This window comes from Sus scrofa, chromosome 15, assembly GCF_054392235.1.
Source record: "Sus scrofa isolate SSC_HxYL_T2T_F1_AM1 chromosome 15, Sscrofa_HxYL_maternal_Yorkshire_Landrace_v2.0, whole genome shotgun sequence".
Taxonomy (NCBI): Eukaryota; Metazoa; Chordata; class Mammalia; order Artiodactyla; family Suidae; genus Sus; species Sus scrofa.
In genome coordinates this window covers 147,638,352-147,656,300 of record NC_139397.1, presented here as the reverse complement: position 1 = coordinate 147,656,300, position 17,949 = coordinate 147,638,352, and the positions used below count along the sequence as shown (strand labels likewise).

General features: G+C 47.4%; 1 protein-coding gene across 28 annotated transcripts in view; it reads right to left on the bottom strand.

Annotated features, from left to right (window-relative positions):
* Positions 1-10,288: 10,288 nt before the first annotated feature.
* The window catches only part of GIGYF2 (GRB10 interacting GYF protein 2), a 132,693-nt gene continuing 125,032 nt past the window's right edge, over positions 10,289-17,949 (bottom strand). For all 28 annotated transcript variants that reach the window (XM_085000699.1, XM_085000704.1, XM_021075627.2 and 25 more), the window contains 2 exons: positions 17,518-17,665; positions 10,289-12,137 (listed from right to left, as the gene is read on the bottom strand). In XM_085000699.1, coding sequence (XP_084856825.1) covers positions 12,070-12,137; positions 17,518-17,665 — 216 coding nt within the window. In that variant the 3' untranslated portion in view covers positions 10,289-12,069. The remainder of the gene's footprint in view (positions 12,138-17,517; positions 17,666-17,949) is intronic.

Sequence of the window (17,949 nt, the reverse complement as noted above, 5' to 3'; positions counted from 1 at the left end):
GGCATCAAACGGCCCGGAAGGGTTTTCGTCAATGCCAACTCTGTCCTCCTGGGAGGGACACCGTGCCCGCCCCCCACACACGACACACACACACACACACACACACACACACACACACAGCAAAGCGTACAGAACTGACTGCTTCCCCAAACTGGAGCAGCCACACCCTCAGAGAGGGAGAGAGAGGAAATCCCTCTCTCCCTCTCTCCTCCCTCCCTCTCTGTCTCACACACACACACACACACACACACACACACACTCTCTCACACTCCTGGGCCACTGGAAGTGAGAGAGTCTCAAACCTCCATGGGTAAAAGACTCACCGGGGAGGCTGGATGAGGGCAGACGGCCCTGGCCTGCTGTTTCAGGGAGTCATGGCCAGGCCCAGGAATCTGCATTTTGGTGCTCCTGGTCCAGGCTTGGGAGACTCCCCCCGCCCCCGAGGCTGTCGGCCCTGAGCAGGGCCAGGTTCTGCTCACGGGTGGGAGCACAGTGCCTGGTGGGGAGGGGGGGCGCCACAGAGCTTGTTCACTCAGCACTTTCTCTTTTCTTATTTATCCTTTTGACATCCGTATATGGAAGTTCCCAGGTTAGGGTTCAGATTGGAGCTGCGGTGGAAGCCACAGCCACGGCAACACAGGATCCAGGCCACCTCTGCAACCTACACCACAGCTCACAGCAACACCGGATCGTTAACCCACGGAGCAAGGCCAGGAATCGAACCTGCATCTTCACAGACGCTATGCTGGGTTCTTAACCCGCTGAGCCACAGCAGGAACTCCAAAGCAGCACCTTCAAAGCAGGTGCAACCCAAACCTTCTGGCAGCTCGAGTCTCTCCAGAAAAACCCATGTCATTAGCTGCCCTGTGTCCCTTCTCCTTGCTCTCTGTTCTCCCAGGTACCTGGGACTTGCAATGGCACCTCTGTGTTCATGACACACGTGCCCAGCCCAGGTCTGGCCCAGAACTTCAGCCTGTCGCCCACCGCCTCCCGGACAGCCCCTGGTTACCTAATGAGCATCTCCGGCGTAACGGGTCCAAATCCAACCTTGACTCCACCGCCTCCCCAGCCCTGCTCGGCCAGTGAAACCGCCGTCCCCATCTTCCGGATGTCCCAGCCATAGAACTCAAAATCCTCACAGCTCTCGCTCTTTCCCCTCCTCCGCACATCTAATCTCAGCAAGTAATGCCAACATCCCCACTTCAAATTCTTCCTGGTTTCCCACTGCTCTGGGGGCAAAAAGCCAAACTCAAGGAGTTCCTATTGTGGCTCAGCGGAAATGAACCTGACTAGTATCCATGAGGAGGCAAGTTCAATTCCCGGCGACAGTGGGTTAAAGGGTCGTGTGTTGCCATGAGCTGTGGTGTAGGCTGCAGATGCGGTTCAGATCTGAGGTTGCTCTGGCTGTGGTGTAGGCCGGCGGCTGTAGCTCAACGTTCTGTGAGATTCAGCCACACTGTGGCTCATCCCTTTTTTTTTTTTTTTTTTTGTCTTTTTGTCTTTTTGTTGTTGTTGCTATTTCTTGGGCTGCTCCTGCGGCATATGGAGGTTCCCAGGCTAGGGGTCTAATCGGAGCTGTAGCCACCGGCCTACCCCAGAGCCACAGCAACGCGGGATCCGAGCCATGTCTGCAACCTACACCACAACTCACGGCAACGCCGGATCGTTAACCCACTGAGCAAGGCCAGGGACCGAACCCACAACCTCATGGTTCCTAGTCGGATTCGTTAACCACTGCGCCACGACGGGAACTCCTGGCTCATCCCTTTTTACCACTAAATAGCACTCAATTGTATGAATACGCCACAACTTACCCATCCTTCATCCATTCATTTCTGTCTGAACTTTTACGAATGCAGCGCCTATGGGGATTCTCGGGCCTGTCTTCGGTGAACACGTACACACATTTCTCTTGGTTATATATCTAAAGATAGAATTGCCAGGTCGGATTATAGCATTTAGATCGTGCAGATGCTGAGCAGCTTTCCGGAGTGTTTGTTTTCATGCTCAGTCTCGTAACAGTATGAGAGTTCCAGCTGCTTCACGTCCTCAGCAGTACGTGGCATTGCCAGGCTTTTTATCTCTAGTCATTCTGATAGGTTTGCAGTCCTATCTCATTGTGCTTGTATTTCCATGACCAACAAAGTTGAACATCTTGTCATATTTATTGACCACAGAAATATCCTATTTTTATAAAAGGTCTGCTCCATTTTTTTTTTTCTGCTGATGTATTTATCGGAGTTGTCCATCACTTTAAATTTATTTTTAGAGTTTTTGGCGTGTGTATCCCAGATAAAAGTCCTTTGCCAGATATATGTAGTGGTGCTTTTATTTTTTTCTTTTTAGAGCCACACCTGTGGCAAATGGAAGTTCCCAGGCCAGGGGTTGAATCACAGCTGCAGCTGCTGGCCTACACCACAGCCACGGCAGTGGAGGATCCGTGCCTCGCCTGACACCTACACCACAGCTCAGAGCAACTCCCGGATCCTTAACCCACTGAGAAAGGCCAAGGATTGAACCTGCATCTTCATGAATACTGTTCAGGTTCTTAACCCTCTGAGCCGAAATAGAAACTCCTGTACTGGTGCCTTTAAATGAAATATTCATCTGTTATCTGCCATACTGTGTAAGTCGCAGACAGCGGGACCATGTTTGGTTTACCAATGCATTTCCAAAACCTAGCATGCCCAGCACATGACAGGAATAAAATATTTAAACTTGATCAGCTGGGGTTTCTGGGATAAAATGAGCATCTTCTCACTTGTCAGGTTAAGAATCTGACATAGTATCCATGAGGACGTAGGTTCGATCCCTGGCCTCTCTCATTGGGTTAAGGATCTGGCATTACCGCAAGTAGTGGCAAAGTTGTGGATGGAGCTCCGATTCAGCATTGCTGTGGCTGTGGGATAGGCTGGCAGCTGTAGCTCTGATTTGACTCCTAGCCCAGGAACTTCCATATGCTGCAGGTGCAGCTGTAAAAAGACCAAAAAAAAAAAACCTCTTATTTTTTGTAGATAGAGAGCTTAATTGGCTTCAAACCAGGCCCCGAATTTGTGTGGGTTGCAGAATTACAATCTGAAATTGAATTCAGAGCTGTGTCAGTTCTTTTAGGTGAAATTTATGGCACTGGCTGGGAAGGAATAAGACCGCGAGATGTGGAATGGGGCTATCTGGGTGAACTCAAACACATCTGAGACTCTGCCACTCACAAATCTTCAGGCCTCTGGGGCAGAAGCAGCAGGCTCCTTGGAGAAAGGGCTAATCTCTTTTTCTTTTTCTTTTTGTCTTTTTGCCTTTTCTAGGGCCGCTCCCGCGGCATATGGAGGTTCCCAGGCTAGGGGTTGAATCAGAGCTGTAGCCGCCAGCCTACACCAGAGCCACAGCAACGCGGGATCCAAACCGCGTCTGCCACCTACACCACAGCTCACGGCAACGCCGGATCCTTAACCCACTGAGCAAAGCCAGGGATCAAACCTGCAACCCCATGGTTCCTAGTCAGATTCGTTAACCACTGAGCCATGGCGGGAACTCCAAGAAATGGCTAATTTCAAATCTGGAAATGGAAAAGAAAATGATGAGCCTAGAATATCTCATGCCAAAGTAAGAACGTGCTCAAAGGATGACAGGGGTGTGGCAAAAGGACAAAAAACCAACCTGGAGGGGCTCCAAATGGGCAATTTGGGCACAAAACAACAGTGCGTGCATGCATGCGCGTGTGTGTGCGTGTGAAGCTCTTCCTTATAGTAGAATGCTAATAAATTACAGGAAAGCTTGGCAAGCACTAACTGTTGAAGCAAGAATCATCAATGACTGCTAAAACTAGCGGATAAACCTTTCATGAGAACTGGATGTTTACAAAGTCTTAAAGTATCTCCCACACAGGCCGGCAGCTACAGCTCCATTAGACCCCTAGCCTGGGAACCTCCGTATGCCACAGGTGTGGCCCTAAAAAAGGACAAAAGACAAAAAAAAAAAATTGTACAATTTATTTCCTTTTTTGTTTTTATTTTTATTTTTTTATTTTTTTTGCTTTTTAGGGCCAAACCTACAGCATATGGGAATATGGGAGTACCTAGGCTAGGGGTCGAATTGGAGCTGCAATTGCCGGCCACAGCCACGGCCACAGCCTCAGCCACAGCCACAGCAACTCGGGATCTGAGACTCATCTGCGACCTACCCCACAGATCATGGCAACATCAGATCCTTCACCCACTGAGTGACACCAGGGATGGAACCCGCATCTTCACGGACACTAGTTGGGTTTATAACCCGCTGAGCCACAACAGGAACTCCCTTTATTTCCTAATTTTAAAAATTGTAAGAAAATGTCCTTGCTTTAAGGAAACACACCCTGAAATGTTTAGGAATAAGGGACATAATGTCTGCAGTTGACTTTCAAATGATTCATAAAATACAGTTACTGGGAGTCATTGCTGAGAGTGAGGATATCAGGAAAAAATGATAAAGTGCCTGTGGTAAAATGCTAGCAATTGAGGAATCTGGGTAAAAGATACCGTGGGAGTTCTTTTACGGTTCTTGCAAGTTTTAAGTCTAAAATTGTTCAAATAAAAATCCTCCCCTCTCCAAAGAGCATCACTATATTTCAATGACTAATGAAATAACTGACCTTGGCAATGATCGGCCATGAATGTTAAAACTGCCACATTGAGGAGCCGCCTTGTGGCACAGCGGGCTAAGTATCCAGCAGTGTCACTGCAGCAGCCTGGGTGGCTGCCCTGGGGTGGGTTCCATTCCTGGCCCAGGAACATCCACATGCCAAAGGCACGCCCCACCCTCTGAAACCTGACAGCAACAGGACTGATGAATTCTGACATAAGTAAAAATAGGACAAGTAGACAATGCCACCTATGACACATCGGCATGGATACCAATTAAAAATTCTTGGAGGGGGAGGGGAAAACCTAAATCTAATCAAGCACTAGCCCTGACTACTAGTTTTTAGAAAACCTGGGGGAGGAGTTCCCGTTGTGGCGCAGTGGTTAACGAATCTGACTAGGAACCATGAGCTTGCGGGTTCGGTCCCTGCCCTTGCTCAGTGGGTTAAGGATCCGGCGTTGCCGTGAGCTGTGGTGTAGGTTGCAGATGCGGCTCGGATCCTGCGTTGCTGTGGCTCTGGCATAGGCTGGTGACTACAGCTCCTATTCGACCCCTAGCTTGGGAACCTCCATATGCCGCAGGAGCAGCCCAAGAAATGGCAAAAAGACAAAAAAGAAAACCTGGGGGAGATTAACAAGTTGACACCATAAGGATGCTCTTTGCCGAATCCAGATGATAGGATGCTCAAATGATTCTGGCTTTTTTTTTTTTTTTTCCAATTTTTTTTTTTTTTTGAGGGGAAATTGGTAAGACCAAAAGAGACTGACACATAGCAACCAAATGCAAGCCATGAACTTCATTTTGAATCTGACTCAAACTTTTGTAAAAAGAGATTTTCACAACAATCTGAGAAAATCATATATAGACCAGATTTAGATATTAAGACATTATTGTTAACGTGGTATTTGTATGTAGGTTTTTGTTTCTTTTGTTGCTGTTGTTGTTTTTTTTTTTTTTTTTTTTTTTTTTGCTTTTCAGGGCTGCACCCGTGGCATATAGAAGTTTCCAGGCTAGCTTACACCACAGCCATAGCAATACTGGATCTGAGCCGCGTCTGCGACCTACAGCACAGCTCATGGCAACGCTGGATCCTTAACTGACCTGATCTCTAACCCACTGAGCAAGGCCAGGGATCAAGCCTGCGTTCTCGTGGATGCTAGTCAGGTTTGTTTCCACTGAGTCACAATGGGAACTCCACGGGCCAGGGATTGAAAACCAAGCCATAGCAGTGACAACACAGGATCCAGAACCCACTGAGCCACTAGGGAACTCGGAATGTGTTTTGCTTTTTTTTTTTTAAAGATATATTTGTTACCATGCACATTAAAATACTTATCAGTGACTCAGTGGAAATCTAGGATTTTAGGATTTGTTTTAAAATATTCTACAGTAACAAAGGTGAGATTTAAAAAAACCAAAATTGATAAAATGTCATTGTTGAAGCTGGGTTATTATTAGGTAGGAGTTTGTTACATTGGTTGTTGCGACTGAATGTGTCTCCCAAGATTTCTATGTCAGAAACCCTAATCCCAATGGGATGGTATTCAGAAGTGGGGCCTTAGGGAGTTGGTTAGGGTTAGACTAGGGGCCATCATAATGGGATAAAAAAATGATTTTTAACAAACCCGACTAGGATCCATGTGGATGTGGGTCCGATCCCTGGCCTCGCTCAGTGGGTTAAGGATCCGGCGTTGCTGTGAGCTGTGGTGTAGGTCGCAGATGCGGCTCGGACCAAGTTTTGCTGTGGCTGTGGTGTAGGCTGGGATCCTAGCTGTGTTGGTTTCCACTGGGCCACGACGAGAGCTCCCCTATTCCTTTTGACTGAACATCCAAGGTGCTTTTCTGTTCCATAATGGAACCTGATCTACCCTAGAGCTTAATTTCATGTCTGCAAAGAAGTTGGAAGATCCACGTGGCTGGCCCTCCAAGGAGGCTCAGCGTCCTGACATTCTGACTTGGGTCTGCGCTTCAATAAAACCACAAGGGGTCCTCGTAAAGGACGCGCACTTAAACGCAAGGGCTAAATCTGCAAACACCAAGCGTCAGCAGTATGTGAAATGCAATAGAGAGCTCCCTGCACACGTGCACTCGGATGGTGAGAGCTGAAGGAAACCTCAGATTTGCTAGGCCACCGTTTCCCCGCTCCGGCTGTCTGTCCATTTAGAATCACTTAGGGCGCCTAGAAATAATTTCCAGTGTCTATCGGGCCCCACCCTAGATTAGAAAGTCTAGGATGTGAAGCTCAGGGACTGATTTTTGTTTCATGTTTGTCAGATGATCCAGGTTAACCCCCTCATGGGACAGACGAGGAGACTGAGACCAAGAGACAGGACCAGAAGGACAGGTTAATAATGAGGCTGTGGCAACAACCAGTCTCCTGAACTCGCATCACGTTGCCTCCCAGAAGCCTACTTCTTTGCACTAATTTTAAGCTAAGAGGGAGCTTCCCCTACCGCACATACTCTATTGCTCCTACACCTGAACCCACAAACCCCTTCTCCTTTGCAAAATGGCCTATAAATATTTATCAAGCACTTACGGGCTGGCCACTGTGCTAGGCAGTTACATTTTAAGCGGCTGATCACGACTACCTAACAGTTTCCATTTCACAGATGGGGAAGCAAACACTTGCCTAAAAGAGGTGGTAAGATCAACATTCAAATCTGACAGCTTGACACCAGCGGCCCCCACCCACAAAACCACTCAGAGGTTCACGCCGTAGGGTACGGGTGCCTTAAAAAAGAAAAATACCCCCAAACTAGATTCTCTGTAGAACTAGGAGATGCTAGACATGGCAAGGTTGGGCCCATGGAAACTGTCCAGGTTCCTGGCTCTGCACAAGACTGGAACAGAACCTGCCCTGGGCGCCCTCATCGGCTTTGGTGTAGACACTAGGATTCCTTCCCCACGGTCAAGGTGCACAAACTCGACCATCTCAGAAGGCAGAAGGCTGAAGAGAGCGACTGTGGTAGAGACGGCTAACTGCCGAGGCAACATCCATTCCTTGTGCTTCTTAGACACAGAACCCCAATGGTCTTTGGGGCGGCAAAGCACTCAACGAGCCCTCCCCCCAATTCCCAGCCCTACTTGAGCTGACCGTAGTGATGTAGCCACGTTCCAGCTGCTAAGACTTACGAGGTTGGGTGGGGCTCCCCAAGGAGCTCCTTGAAGGGGGCTGGTTGAGCAGGGAGCTGTGCTCCTTTGGCCTCCCCCTACTCCTTCCTGCCTGGAATACGGGCCCAGTGGTTGGTGTTCGAACGGCCATCACGGACCATGAGTGACCTGGAGAACGGAAGCCTCCGTCAGGACGGTAACCCAGAAAGAACCTGGGTCCCTGAGCCACACCGGCCTTGGACTGACAACTTTCCGGTTTCACTTGAGAAGTAAGCCGTCTTGTTTAAGTCAGTTACTCTCTGTCGGGTTACATGCAACCAAACCTAAGACCGACCCACTGACCTTCAGGACTACTTCTCATGCGAAAGGAGGCATTCAAAGGAAAAGGCAATTTGTTACGAAGGGAAACTCATCTTCCATTCCAAGACTTGGGAAGGCCAAATATCCAATTAAGAGCTGATGTCTCTGCTGGAGACCGGCTGGCTTGAACTGAGTGTTGAAGCTCTGAGTTCCAGCCCCACGTTGCCGCCATTTAGCCAGCAATGAAGCAGGAGGCAATGGTAGCTCTCAGGCTGCAGGGGAGCAATTAGGGAAGAGCCCACTTCTCTTCTTTCACTTCCCCGCCTCTATGGGCAGTTTTCCCCATATGTTGAACCAGAGCAATGGTTGATTCTCTAGCTGCATCTCCACGGATGAGTCCATGAAAGGAAACTCTTCTCTCACAGGCTCCAGGATTCCAGTCTAGAACCGACACTTCCAAAAGCTATGAGGTCCACCATGCTCAGGGCGTCCAGCATCTGCAAAATGACAGCACACATCTGGCCGCTTTAAGGGTCCCAGGCACGCCACGGTCCCAGCAGGCACTGCAGCTTCCTCAGGAGCGGCCTGCGTCGAAGCCATCCTCCAGAGCTGGCCTCCTGCTTCGGAAACACCCATCCACGATGAGGCCAACTCCCACTTGGAATGCGCCCTCGGCTGCACGGGCATGCCTATTGCTTTTAATGGTGTTCTCCTTCCCACACCGGCAGCACGGGAGAACTAGGCTCACTTCAGTCGTGCTTCTATGTAATCAGAATCATGCCGACTTTTTCCTTGTGTGAATAAACGCAAAGAGAGCATTTTGTACAAAATGAACTTCGATGTCTTCGCCTGATCAATTTTAAAGTGTATAAAGTGACACACACGACATGTGTGTATATATGTGTGTGTGTACATATACCAAGAAAATGGTTGCCCTAAAAGAAAACAAAGCCTGAAGTGCCATTATCCTGAAATTAAAAGGAAAAAAAAAAACCCCACTAAGAACCAACAGTTACAGTTCCTTGACATAAATTCATAAACTCACTTTCTGTAGCTATTTCCCCACCCAGGGCAGCACCGTCTCCCATGCCACCCGCCTTCTATCAAGTGGCCTTGCCACTCATTCCATCAAGGGAGATGGGGGGCAACCACGTTCCCAATGCTGTGAATCGGACTGGGCTTGTGACTAACTTGGCAGAATAAGGAGTCACAGAAATGACCACCATGGGACTGCTGAGTTTAGGTCAGAAAAGGTAACGAAGCTTCTGCCTGGTTCTCTGGGGGGGGAAGCCAACTACCAAATAAGTCCACCTACCTTGAAGCTGCCCTGCTGGAGGGGGCGTTCCTCCAGCCACCGACGCAGCTGAGTTTCCAGCCGACAGCCAGCATCAACTGCCATTCACACCAGTGAGCCGTCTTGGTGGCCAATCTAATGGAAACTTCCTAATAAGATCACAGCCCAGGTGATGTGTGGCCACCACCAGAGGAGACACCATGCCAAGGACTGCCCAGCTGAGCCCTTCCCCCAAAGTCCTGACCCACGAAATCACCAATAAAATGAAGGGGTTGTTGTACACCAACTTGGGGGTCATTTGCTATGTAGCCAGAACACCAGCTGCCTTGGAGAAAGGGTCCCTAATCAAACTATCCTGCCTGGGTATGTTTTTAAAAAAACAACTGGAAGCCAACAGTATAAAAACGAACATTTTAAAACTCAGGAAGAGTTAATTTGCAAGTAAGTTCACAGAAAGAGTTAAGTGTGTGGTGGCTAGAAGTGAAAGAGCGAGCAATTGAGAATGCGAAAAATGGAAGCAAGCGAGACAGAACCAAACATTCCTAGGAAGGAGTGGTTTCTTCCCACTCTGTGGGAAATTCCTCAGGTAGAAGCAAGGCTCCTGGTTAGCTGGAATGTTCCGTGACTAAAATGACTTTGCTCCCCAAATCTGCCCACCCCATCCCCAAATGTTTGTATTTCATTTATTAAAACATTTTCCCTGAACAAGCACACAGGAGTGTCTCGTTTGGAAGGTGTGGGCAGACCCCGGAGGGGCACCTTCAGGGGCATGTGTTTGCGTTGTGAGGGCAGGAGGCTACACACAGGTCAGCAAAAAGGGGACAGAGGAAGCCACGGCTGCCACCACGTCTTGGGTGTTCACGTGTGTGGAGCTTTTCCCCGGTGCCAAGAAAATGGTTTAGTGCAAAACTGAGCCTTGACAAGGGTGAGTACAGAGGTGTACTCAGAGAGAATACCACCAGGTTTTATTTAAGTTCTTTTTTATTTTCCTCCACACTGGCAAAAGTTCCGAGGGAGTTTAAAGTTTTGTAAACATTTAACTATCCCTCTTCCCACCCCCCCAACTTTTGAATTTACAAAGCAAAGGAGAGCAGGAGCCCCAATTTGTAATGGTTCCCCGTCTCCTCATGCTATTTGATCCAAAAACTATATACAAGTTTGTAGCAGTCTCTGTATAGTTATTGTACATGTTTAGGAGGGAGGGAGGGAGGGAGGCGGAAGGGACAGGGAGAATGGTGAACCAAGAGAATAAACACGGAAACCAAACATCATCATCCCCAACCAAACTGCTCTCAGAGCAACGCCAGCCTTCTTCGGGCAACAATGACAGCACGGGAGGGTGCTCCGCCCGGAGCCACCCGAACCACAGCGCTTCTTGCACAGGGACGGACGGTCCATGGCTCCAGACCAAGGTGTGATTGGCAACTCCAGGTGATGTTCTGTGGGGTGTTGGCGGAGGCAGGAAGGGCACTGTTTATAAATAGGGCTTGAACACGTTTCTATCTGAAGAGAAGGGGTACTAGGAGGCCACGACCAGACGCCCGCAGAAGCCAGGAGCAGGCTTCTCCCTCCTGTCTCTCCCGTCCCTCCATCCCACTGCCATCTCCTGAATAGTGGTTTCCATGGATGAAGGTCTTACAGGTGGTCAGGTTCTACACGTTCTCTTTTCAGAAAAGGCAAGCAACCTGCTGTTCCAGAATCTTTAAACCAAACCTTTCGGGGCCACAGCAAGACACACACGCAATGCTCTGAGGAACCAGATGAAATTCCGGGCTTTTATCAGAAGCAAAAGTTTATCCCTAGCCAAAATGAAATTATACAAATTCATACATATGGTAGAGATCCTAACTGCCTCTTAAACGAGACAAATTTTCAGCAGAAAGGCCCAAAACAAACTGGTCCTAGTCCTCTGAAGTAAAAATATTTATGGGAAAAAATCCGTTTTTGTAAGAAAGAAAAATTAAAAATAAGTCCCTCTCCCAGGCCACAGGGCTTCCTTTGTCCAATTGGGGTGGAGTAAGCCAGGGGAGAAGTCAGCTTGCTTGGAAGTCACTAGCTAATGAGGAAAAACCAAGAATCCTTTCTCTGCAAGGATGCTCAGGAAGAAAAGGCGAGGGGTATACAACATCGAGCCAATCCAATCTAAACTCCACCCCATTCAGGGCCTCTTTGACGCCATCCCAAAGTTGGCCGTGGCAATGCAACCTTCAGACTGGGAGAGCTCTGACTGTCTCTGTCGGACGCTCAAGTCACAGTCCGTGGGCGTTTTGTTGCTGGCCAATGTCTGTTACCATTAACTCTCTTCATGATTGCACCAGTTAGACCCCTGGCCCTTTTATTTGGGGGAGGGGGGGCAGGGAAGGAAGAAAAAACAAAATAGAAGGAAAAAAGTGACAAGAGAAAGTAAATTGCTATTGGCAGATCCCAACACACTTTGTGGGAGACAGCAGGGGGAGTCGCGGCACAGTTAACAGGTGCTGCCCAAAATCAGCCTTGTTGGGGAGTAATCCCAACTGCCACCCCGAGACACAGGGTCCGGTCCACTCATCTACAGTCTGAGATGCTCACCAACAAAAATGGTTTAAGAATCTTGGACACAAAGGGCTAGAAGAAAAAGCCTGAGATGACGGGCTCTGTGATTTGTTGCAGTGATAAAGAGTATATGGTGAGTAAGCGTTGTGTCCAAAAGTGGAGAATCCATGGTCGGCAGAGAGGAGAGGGAAGGCCAGTCTGCTGGCAGGTGCTCAGTAGTCATCCAACGTCTCGATTTCGCCCATATTGAGTCGCTCTGATGAAGCATTAACTGAAAAACCTGCAGGGAAAAATCAGCAATGAGTGACCAACCACACGCAGACAACCATGTGGCTTGAATTCTAGACAGGGGGCTGGGAGTTCAGTCTCCTGTTTTTGAACATACAAATAGGGGTACTGAGGAGTTCCCGTTGTGGTTCAGTGGATTAGGAACCCAACTAGTATCCCTAAGGATGCGGGTTTGATCCCTGGCCTCGTTCAGTGTGGTAAGGATCCAGCACTGCTATGAGCCGTGGTGTAGGTCACAGATGCAGCTGGGATCCCTGCGTGGCTGTGGCCGGCAGCTGCAGCTCTGATTAGGTCCCTAGCCTAGGAACTTCCATATGCGGCAGGAGCGGCCCTTAAAAAAAAAGGTACTAAAAGGAGGGAGAAGGAAGAAGGATAAAGGTGACACCAGTGGTCTTCTGCCCTTCTAATGAGAGATCCAATTTTTTATTTATTTCTTAAGGTTCTGGTAGAATTTCATTAGGAGGGAAAACACATTTATGCAAACATACTAGCATCACTGCTTAAAAAGAATCGCAAACCACCGCCTTAGAGAGTTCTGAGAGGAGCCCGGAGTGCACGTGTGGGTCAAGGCCGAGCCAGGCTGGCTAGGGAGGGAAGGTCACTCAGAAGGTGCACCTTCAAAGAACGGGCCCGGGGAGGGCGGGCGGGGCGGGCAGGAGTAACACGGTGAGCACCTTGTAACCCCGTGACCAAAGGACTGAAATCGGAGTGCCAGTAATGTTACCCCACCCCTGTTCACTACTGGGAATACTTGGGGTTCAAAACTCTGTCAAAGCTCTGGTCAAGCCTTTCAGCGGAAGGAGGCTTTCCGGGAAGCCACTACAAGATCCTTAGAGCCTCAGACGGTCGTCTTTTCAGACAGCATAAAGGGATTAAAGCACTTTGTTCAGCTCAACCTACTGTAGGTAGAGCAGCGAAGGCAAGGATTCATCTAGCACCATGGATGAACTAAAACGGGAGCTGGTTTCGAAAGAGCAGTACTAGTACTAGCCCAGCCACTGAGAGCAACGAGCGGTACATACAAACACTACTGAGGCTGGAAACCCCAATGCCGTCAGCCACGTGTAATTTTTTAATAAACTCCATCATCACAGATTGATTAAAAAGTATCATTAATGGGGCTCCTTGGAACAAACGACTCGACTCAAAAAGCTTTCGGTTCATCCACCCTAAATGAAATCCCAAACTGTTTCAGCTGCTACTTGAGTATCAAAAAGTAAACAGACAATGCTTTCCCGTCTAAGGCAGTTCTGTTAATAATGAGTTTCCTGCCCCTTCCTTTTTATTCCTTAATGTTCAAGTTTCCAAACAAATACACATTTTCAGTGTACCAGTAATAAACAATGTCTTACATAACAAAAGCAGCTTAATTATATTATGCTCTTGACTCAAAAATATCATGATTTGAAAACACAAGCATTCCTACTTATTAACCAAGGAAGCTGTGGTAAAAGCTGCTTACAAGGCCTGCTATTGGGAGAAGCCAGGATTCCAAACCCCAACCTAAGTTCTACCCATCAACTGTTCTACACCTATAACCTGTAAGACTTTTTTCCCTTGAAAATAATGAAAGGCTTAGTGTTCATATTTGAAAATAACAGTTTATTTTAGGGAAGTGTTGAAACCTAAAAGCCAGTCTATGAAATGAGCTATTTCTCTGTTCTAAAGCAGGTTCTTGACTTCACATATACCAAGAACAAACGAAATGTGATTGAAAAAAAAATAGTAAGACTTACACGCAATGAAAGTGGGAATGTACGGAGGATAATGCGAAAAAAAGAACATATATAAATGTCTAACTGGATCACTTTGCTGAATGGCAGAAATTGACAGAACACTGTAAATCAACTACAATAAAAAAATTTTTTAAGTGGGAACATATAAAAAAACACAAACTAAGAATAATTTTAATCATACAAAGATAGGAAGGGCGAAGCAGCCTGGGGCTAAAAACAATTAAGCATTCACTGCTACAACGCGATGATACCGGGCTAGGTTTTTAGCAGACATGGTCTCATGTGCCCGTCAAAAAACCGGCAAGGAAGGCACTTCCTCTCCCGACTTGACAGAGAGGGAAGCTCTGGGATATCCTAAGACCCCACAAATCAGGGTTTACGCCCAGTACACCCAACTCTAAAGACTCTGCCCCGGCAGGTTCAGAACCACAAACTCTCACTCGTGTGATTTCTTTAAGGTTTGGAAGACTGTTCGTGTAGGGACAGTTTGACTGGGGAAAATGGCACCGCGCATGTGTATTTCTCAGACTGAAGTACAGGAGTCTGGCTCCCAATGGCACACGGTAGCTCTAAAAACTGGGGGAAAACACAACAGCACATGGAAGACATGATCATTACAATGAGGCTGGGCCCTCTCTGAAAGTTCGTTTTATTTTTTTATTTTTCTGTCTTTTTGCTACTTCTTTGGGCCGCTCCCTCGGCATATGGAGGTTCCCAGGCTAGGGGTCTAATCGGAGCTGCAGCCACCAGCGTACGCCAGAGCCACAGCAACGCGGGATCCGAGCCGCGTCTGCGACCTACACCACAGCTCGCGGCAACACCGGATCGTTAACCCACTGAGCAAGGGCAGGGACCGAACCCGCAACCTCATGGTTCCTAGTCGGATTCGTTAACCACTGCACCACAACGGGAACTCCTGAGAGTTCGTTTTAAAAGCAATGTTCTTTTTGATCAACAACCACTTTCTCAATAGATGTTTTGGCATCAAATCTGAACCTGTTTTCCCACTATGTGCATGAGGAACTTATGACTGATGAATAGTTGTTAATTTTTCTTAATCTGTAAGTTAATAAAGTATATATCAATTAAAAACAACAACAGATGGAAATGAGTAGGCAATGGGCAGAAATCAGTCATTATCAGAGGAATTTCCAAAGAAGGTTTAGTCAAACAAAAATTCTCATTAAATGGTCCAAGCAAGAGCCCACCCAAGAGAGTTTCTTTAATATTTCGTTGAACACTTTTACTTCCCTTATATTTACTTTTTTCTTCCCCTTCAAGATATGTAGATTCCCTAAAGCGCTATTCCTATCCATAAAACTCTAGAACGACTTCTCATTCCCCTGAAGGGGATTTTAAGTCCCTTCCTTTCTTAGGTCTTAATGGGAGATGGGATCAGATCAAATATTTAATCCAAAACCTTTTGCTCATTTTCAGAGGGAACTTTTCCTTGAGAACCTAGCCCTACCCCAAGGAACACCGCTAAACAGCAAGGGATTCTGCACAACTCTGTAAATCAACTATACTTTATTAAAAAAAAAAAAAAAAAAAAAAAAGACAGAAAAAAAATAAGGAGATTCTTAAGCTTGAACCCACAACTGGACTGAAAGGAACACTCTGAAATCTATATTCACCTACTTCTGTCAAAACTGGGTAAAATTTTGGACTGTTCCATTTATCCTTCACATGAACTTCCAAGACTGGCTGAAGAAAAGCGAATTTCACCAGATGGCTAGGTTTCTAAAACCAGCTTGAAGAGCACCAGTTCCAGAAGACAATCCCCCAAACTAGGTGCTTCTCAGTGACTCCCCAGGGTGGGAAACCTCTGCAGTAGGGATCTGGGGCAACGCAATCAACCTCCTGCTGTGCCCTCAGCTCTTTTATCTCCAAACGATGCCTGGGTCATTTCACACTCAACCACCCCAACACCTACACCTCTTATCGTTCCCCCATAAGCCTGCCCACTCTCCAGTGCTCATCATTTTAGCAAACGGGGAACTCTTTCCATCCTGTGGCCCAAACCTTTCCATTCTCTTTGTCCAACCAAATCCATTCCCTAAATTTTCAAAATCCACCTAACTCTTCTCCACCTCCACTGCCAAACCCTACCAGGCCACCAGTGTCTTTCATCGGGCCTACTATTCTGGGCAGCATGATTTTACATTCTTCAACAGAGAATAATTTTAATTTCATCACAGTGTGTGAGGTTGTCGGGCCAATTTAAGAAACACAGGCAAGGGGGTTCCCGTCATGGCTCAGTGGTTAACGAATCCGACTAGGAACCGGGAGGTTTCGGGTCCGATCCCTGGCCTCGCTCGGTGGGTTGGGGATCCGGCGTTGCTGTGAGCTGTGCGCTGTGGCGTGGGTCGCAGTCCTGAGTTGCTGTGGCTCTGGTGAAGGCCAGCGGCTACAGCTCCAATTCGACCCCTAGCCTGGGAACCTCCATATGCTGCAGGTGCGGCCCTAGAAATAGACCAACAAAACAAAACAAAACAAAACAAAACAAAAACACAGGCAACCCATCAGCTGTTTATTATTCCACAGACACCATTCCCTATCCTTCCTGTCTTTCAAAGCCCCAATTCAGGTGTCACTTTTTCCACAAAGCTGCCTGTATGAAGACACTGGTCCTCAAGAGATGAGAACAGCCGTAACAGAGGAGAGTAAAGAGAAAACAGGCCTGCTCTGGAATCCCAGCCACATACTGAATGCTGTGTGACTTTGAGAACTGTTTTAAATCTTCTTGGCTTCAGTTTACTCAATGGTAAAGCTGAGACATTGCCTCATAATACAAAGTAATTCTGAGAATCACATTATATATACAGGGAGTGTCACCAATAATGGTTCTTTTCTTTGAACAAGTGATTGGGTTTATGGTCTGCTTCTACACAATCAGCGTTTAAAATTTTAAACAAATTTTACTGTTCCAATTAGCATTATTTTCCAATTATATAGAAAACGTTTAAGGAAAATTCTTAATATGAACAGGTTATTACTTTTCTTACAGCACATGCGGTATAGCTCTGGCACCGACGTACCCAGTAAATAGTGACTATTTATCTCAAACTAGTCAAAAAAAAAATTTTTTTTGCCACACCCACAGCACGAGGAAGTTCCCCAGGCTAGGGATCAAACCCACACCACTCTTGCAACCCTCACCACAGCAAGCAGAGACCCAAGCCACTGCAGTCACAGTGCCAGACCCTTAACCTACTGCACCACAAGAGAACTCCCCCTCCCCCAATTTTTTATAAGAAACGTTTCCCGGAGTTCCTGTCGTGGCTCAGTGGTTAACGAATCCGACTAGTACCCATGAGGTTGCAGGTTCAATCCCTGGCCTCGCTCAGTGGGTTAAGGATCCGGCATTGTCATGAGCTGTGGTGTAGGTTGCAGACGCAGCTCGGATCTGGCGTTGCTGTGGCTGTGGTACAGGCCAGTGGCTATAGCTCTGATTAGACCCCTAGCCTGGGAAGCTCCATATCCTTTGGGTGCAGCCCTAAAAAGACAGACAAAAAAGGAAAAAAAAGAAAAACTTCCCTTCATTAAAGAACATCCCACCAAAAGACTCATAAAACCACAATAACCCGCTATATAACCTCCCCCAACACCCAGCTGAGACTTCAGGCCTGTGCTCACCTAATAAACTAGGATCTGCTCGGACCATCTTCTGCTTTTTCTTTTTCTTGCCACTTTGTACAGCTTCAAAATTGGATTGTTGGTTGTTGCTTTGATTGGTCTGAAATACTGAATGGAGTGCACTGTGGTTCATTCCCCACACAGAGTCCTGTGAAACGAGACGGCACAACTGAGGTCACACAGTGGATGCAAGCTTGGCCCACACCAGGGAAATGGTTCATTTGCCCTCCCTTGACCAAGGATGAGTTTAAGAACAGAAAGCCTGCCATGGATACTGTTCACAATGAAATCAAGAGCTGTCCTCTGGGCCACCCTTTCTTGTCACCTAGACACCGACATCCCACTTTAGCTCCTTGTCTCCAGGGGGCCATCCTGGAAACCACACGTGTCCACCGCGCTGGGACAGCACACTATCCAAACCTCTCCAGATGT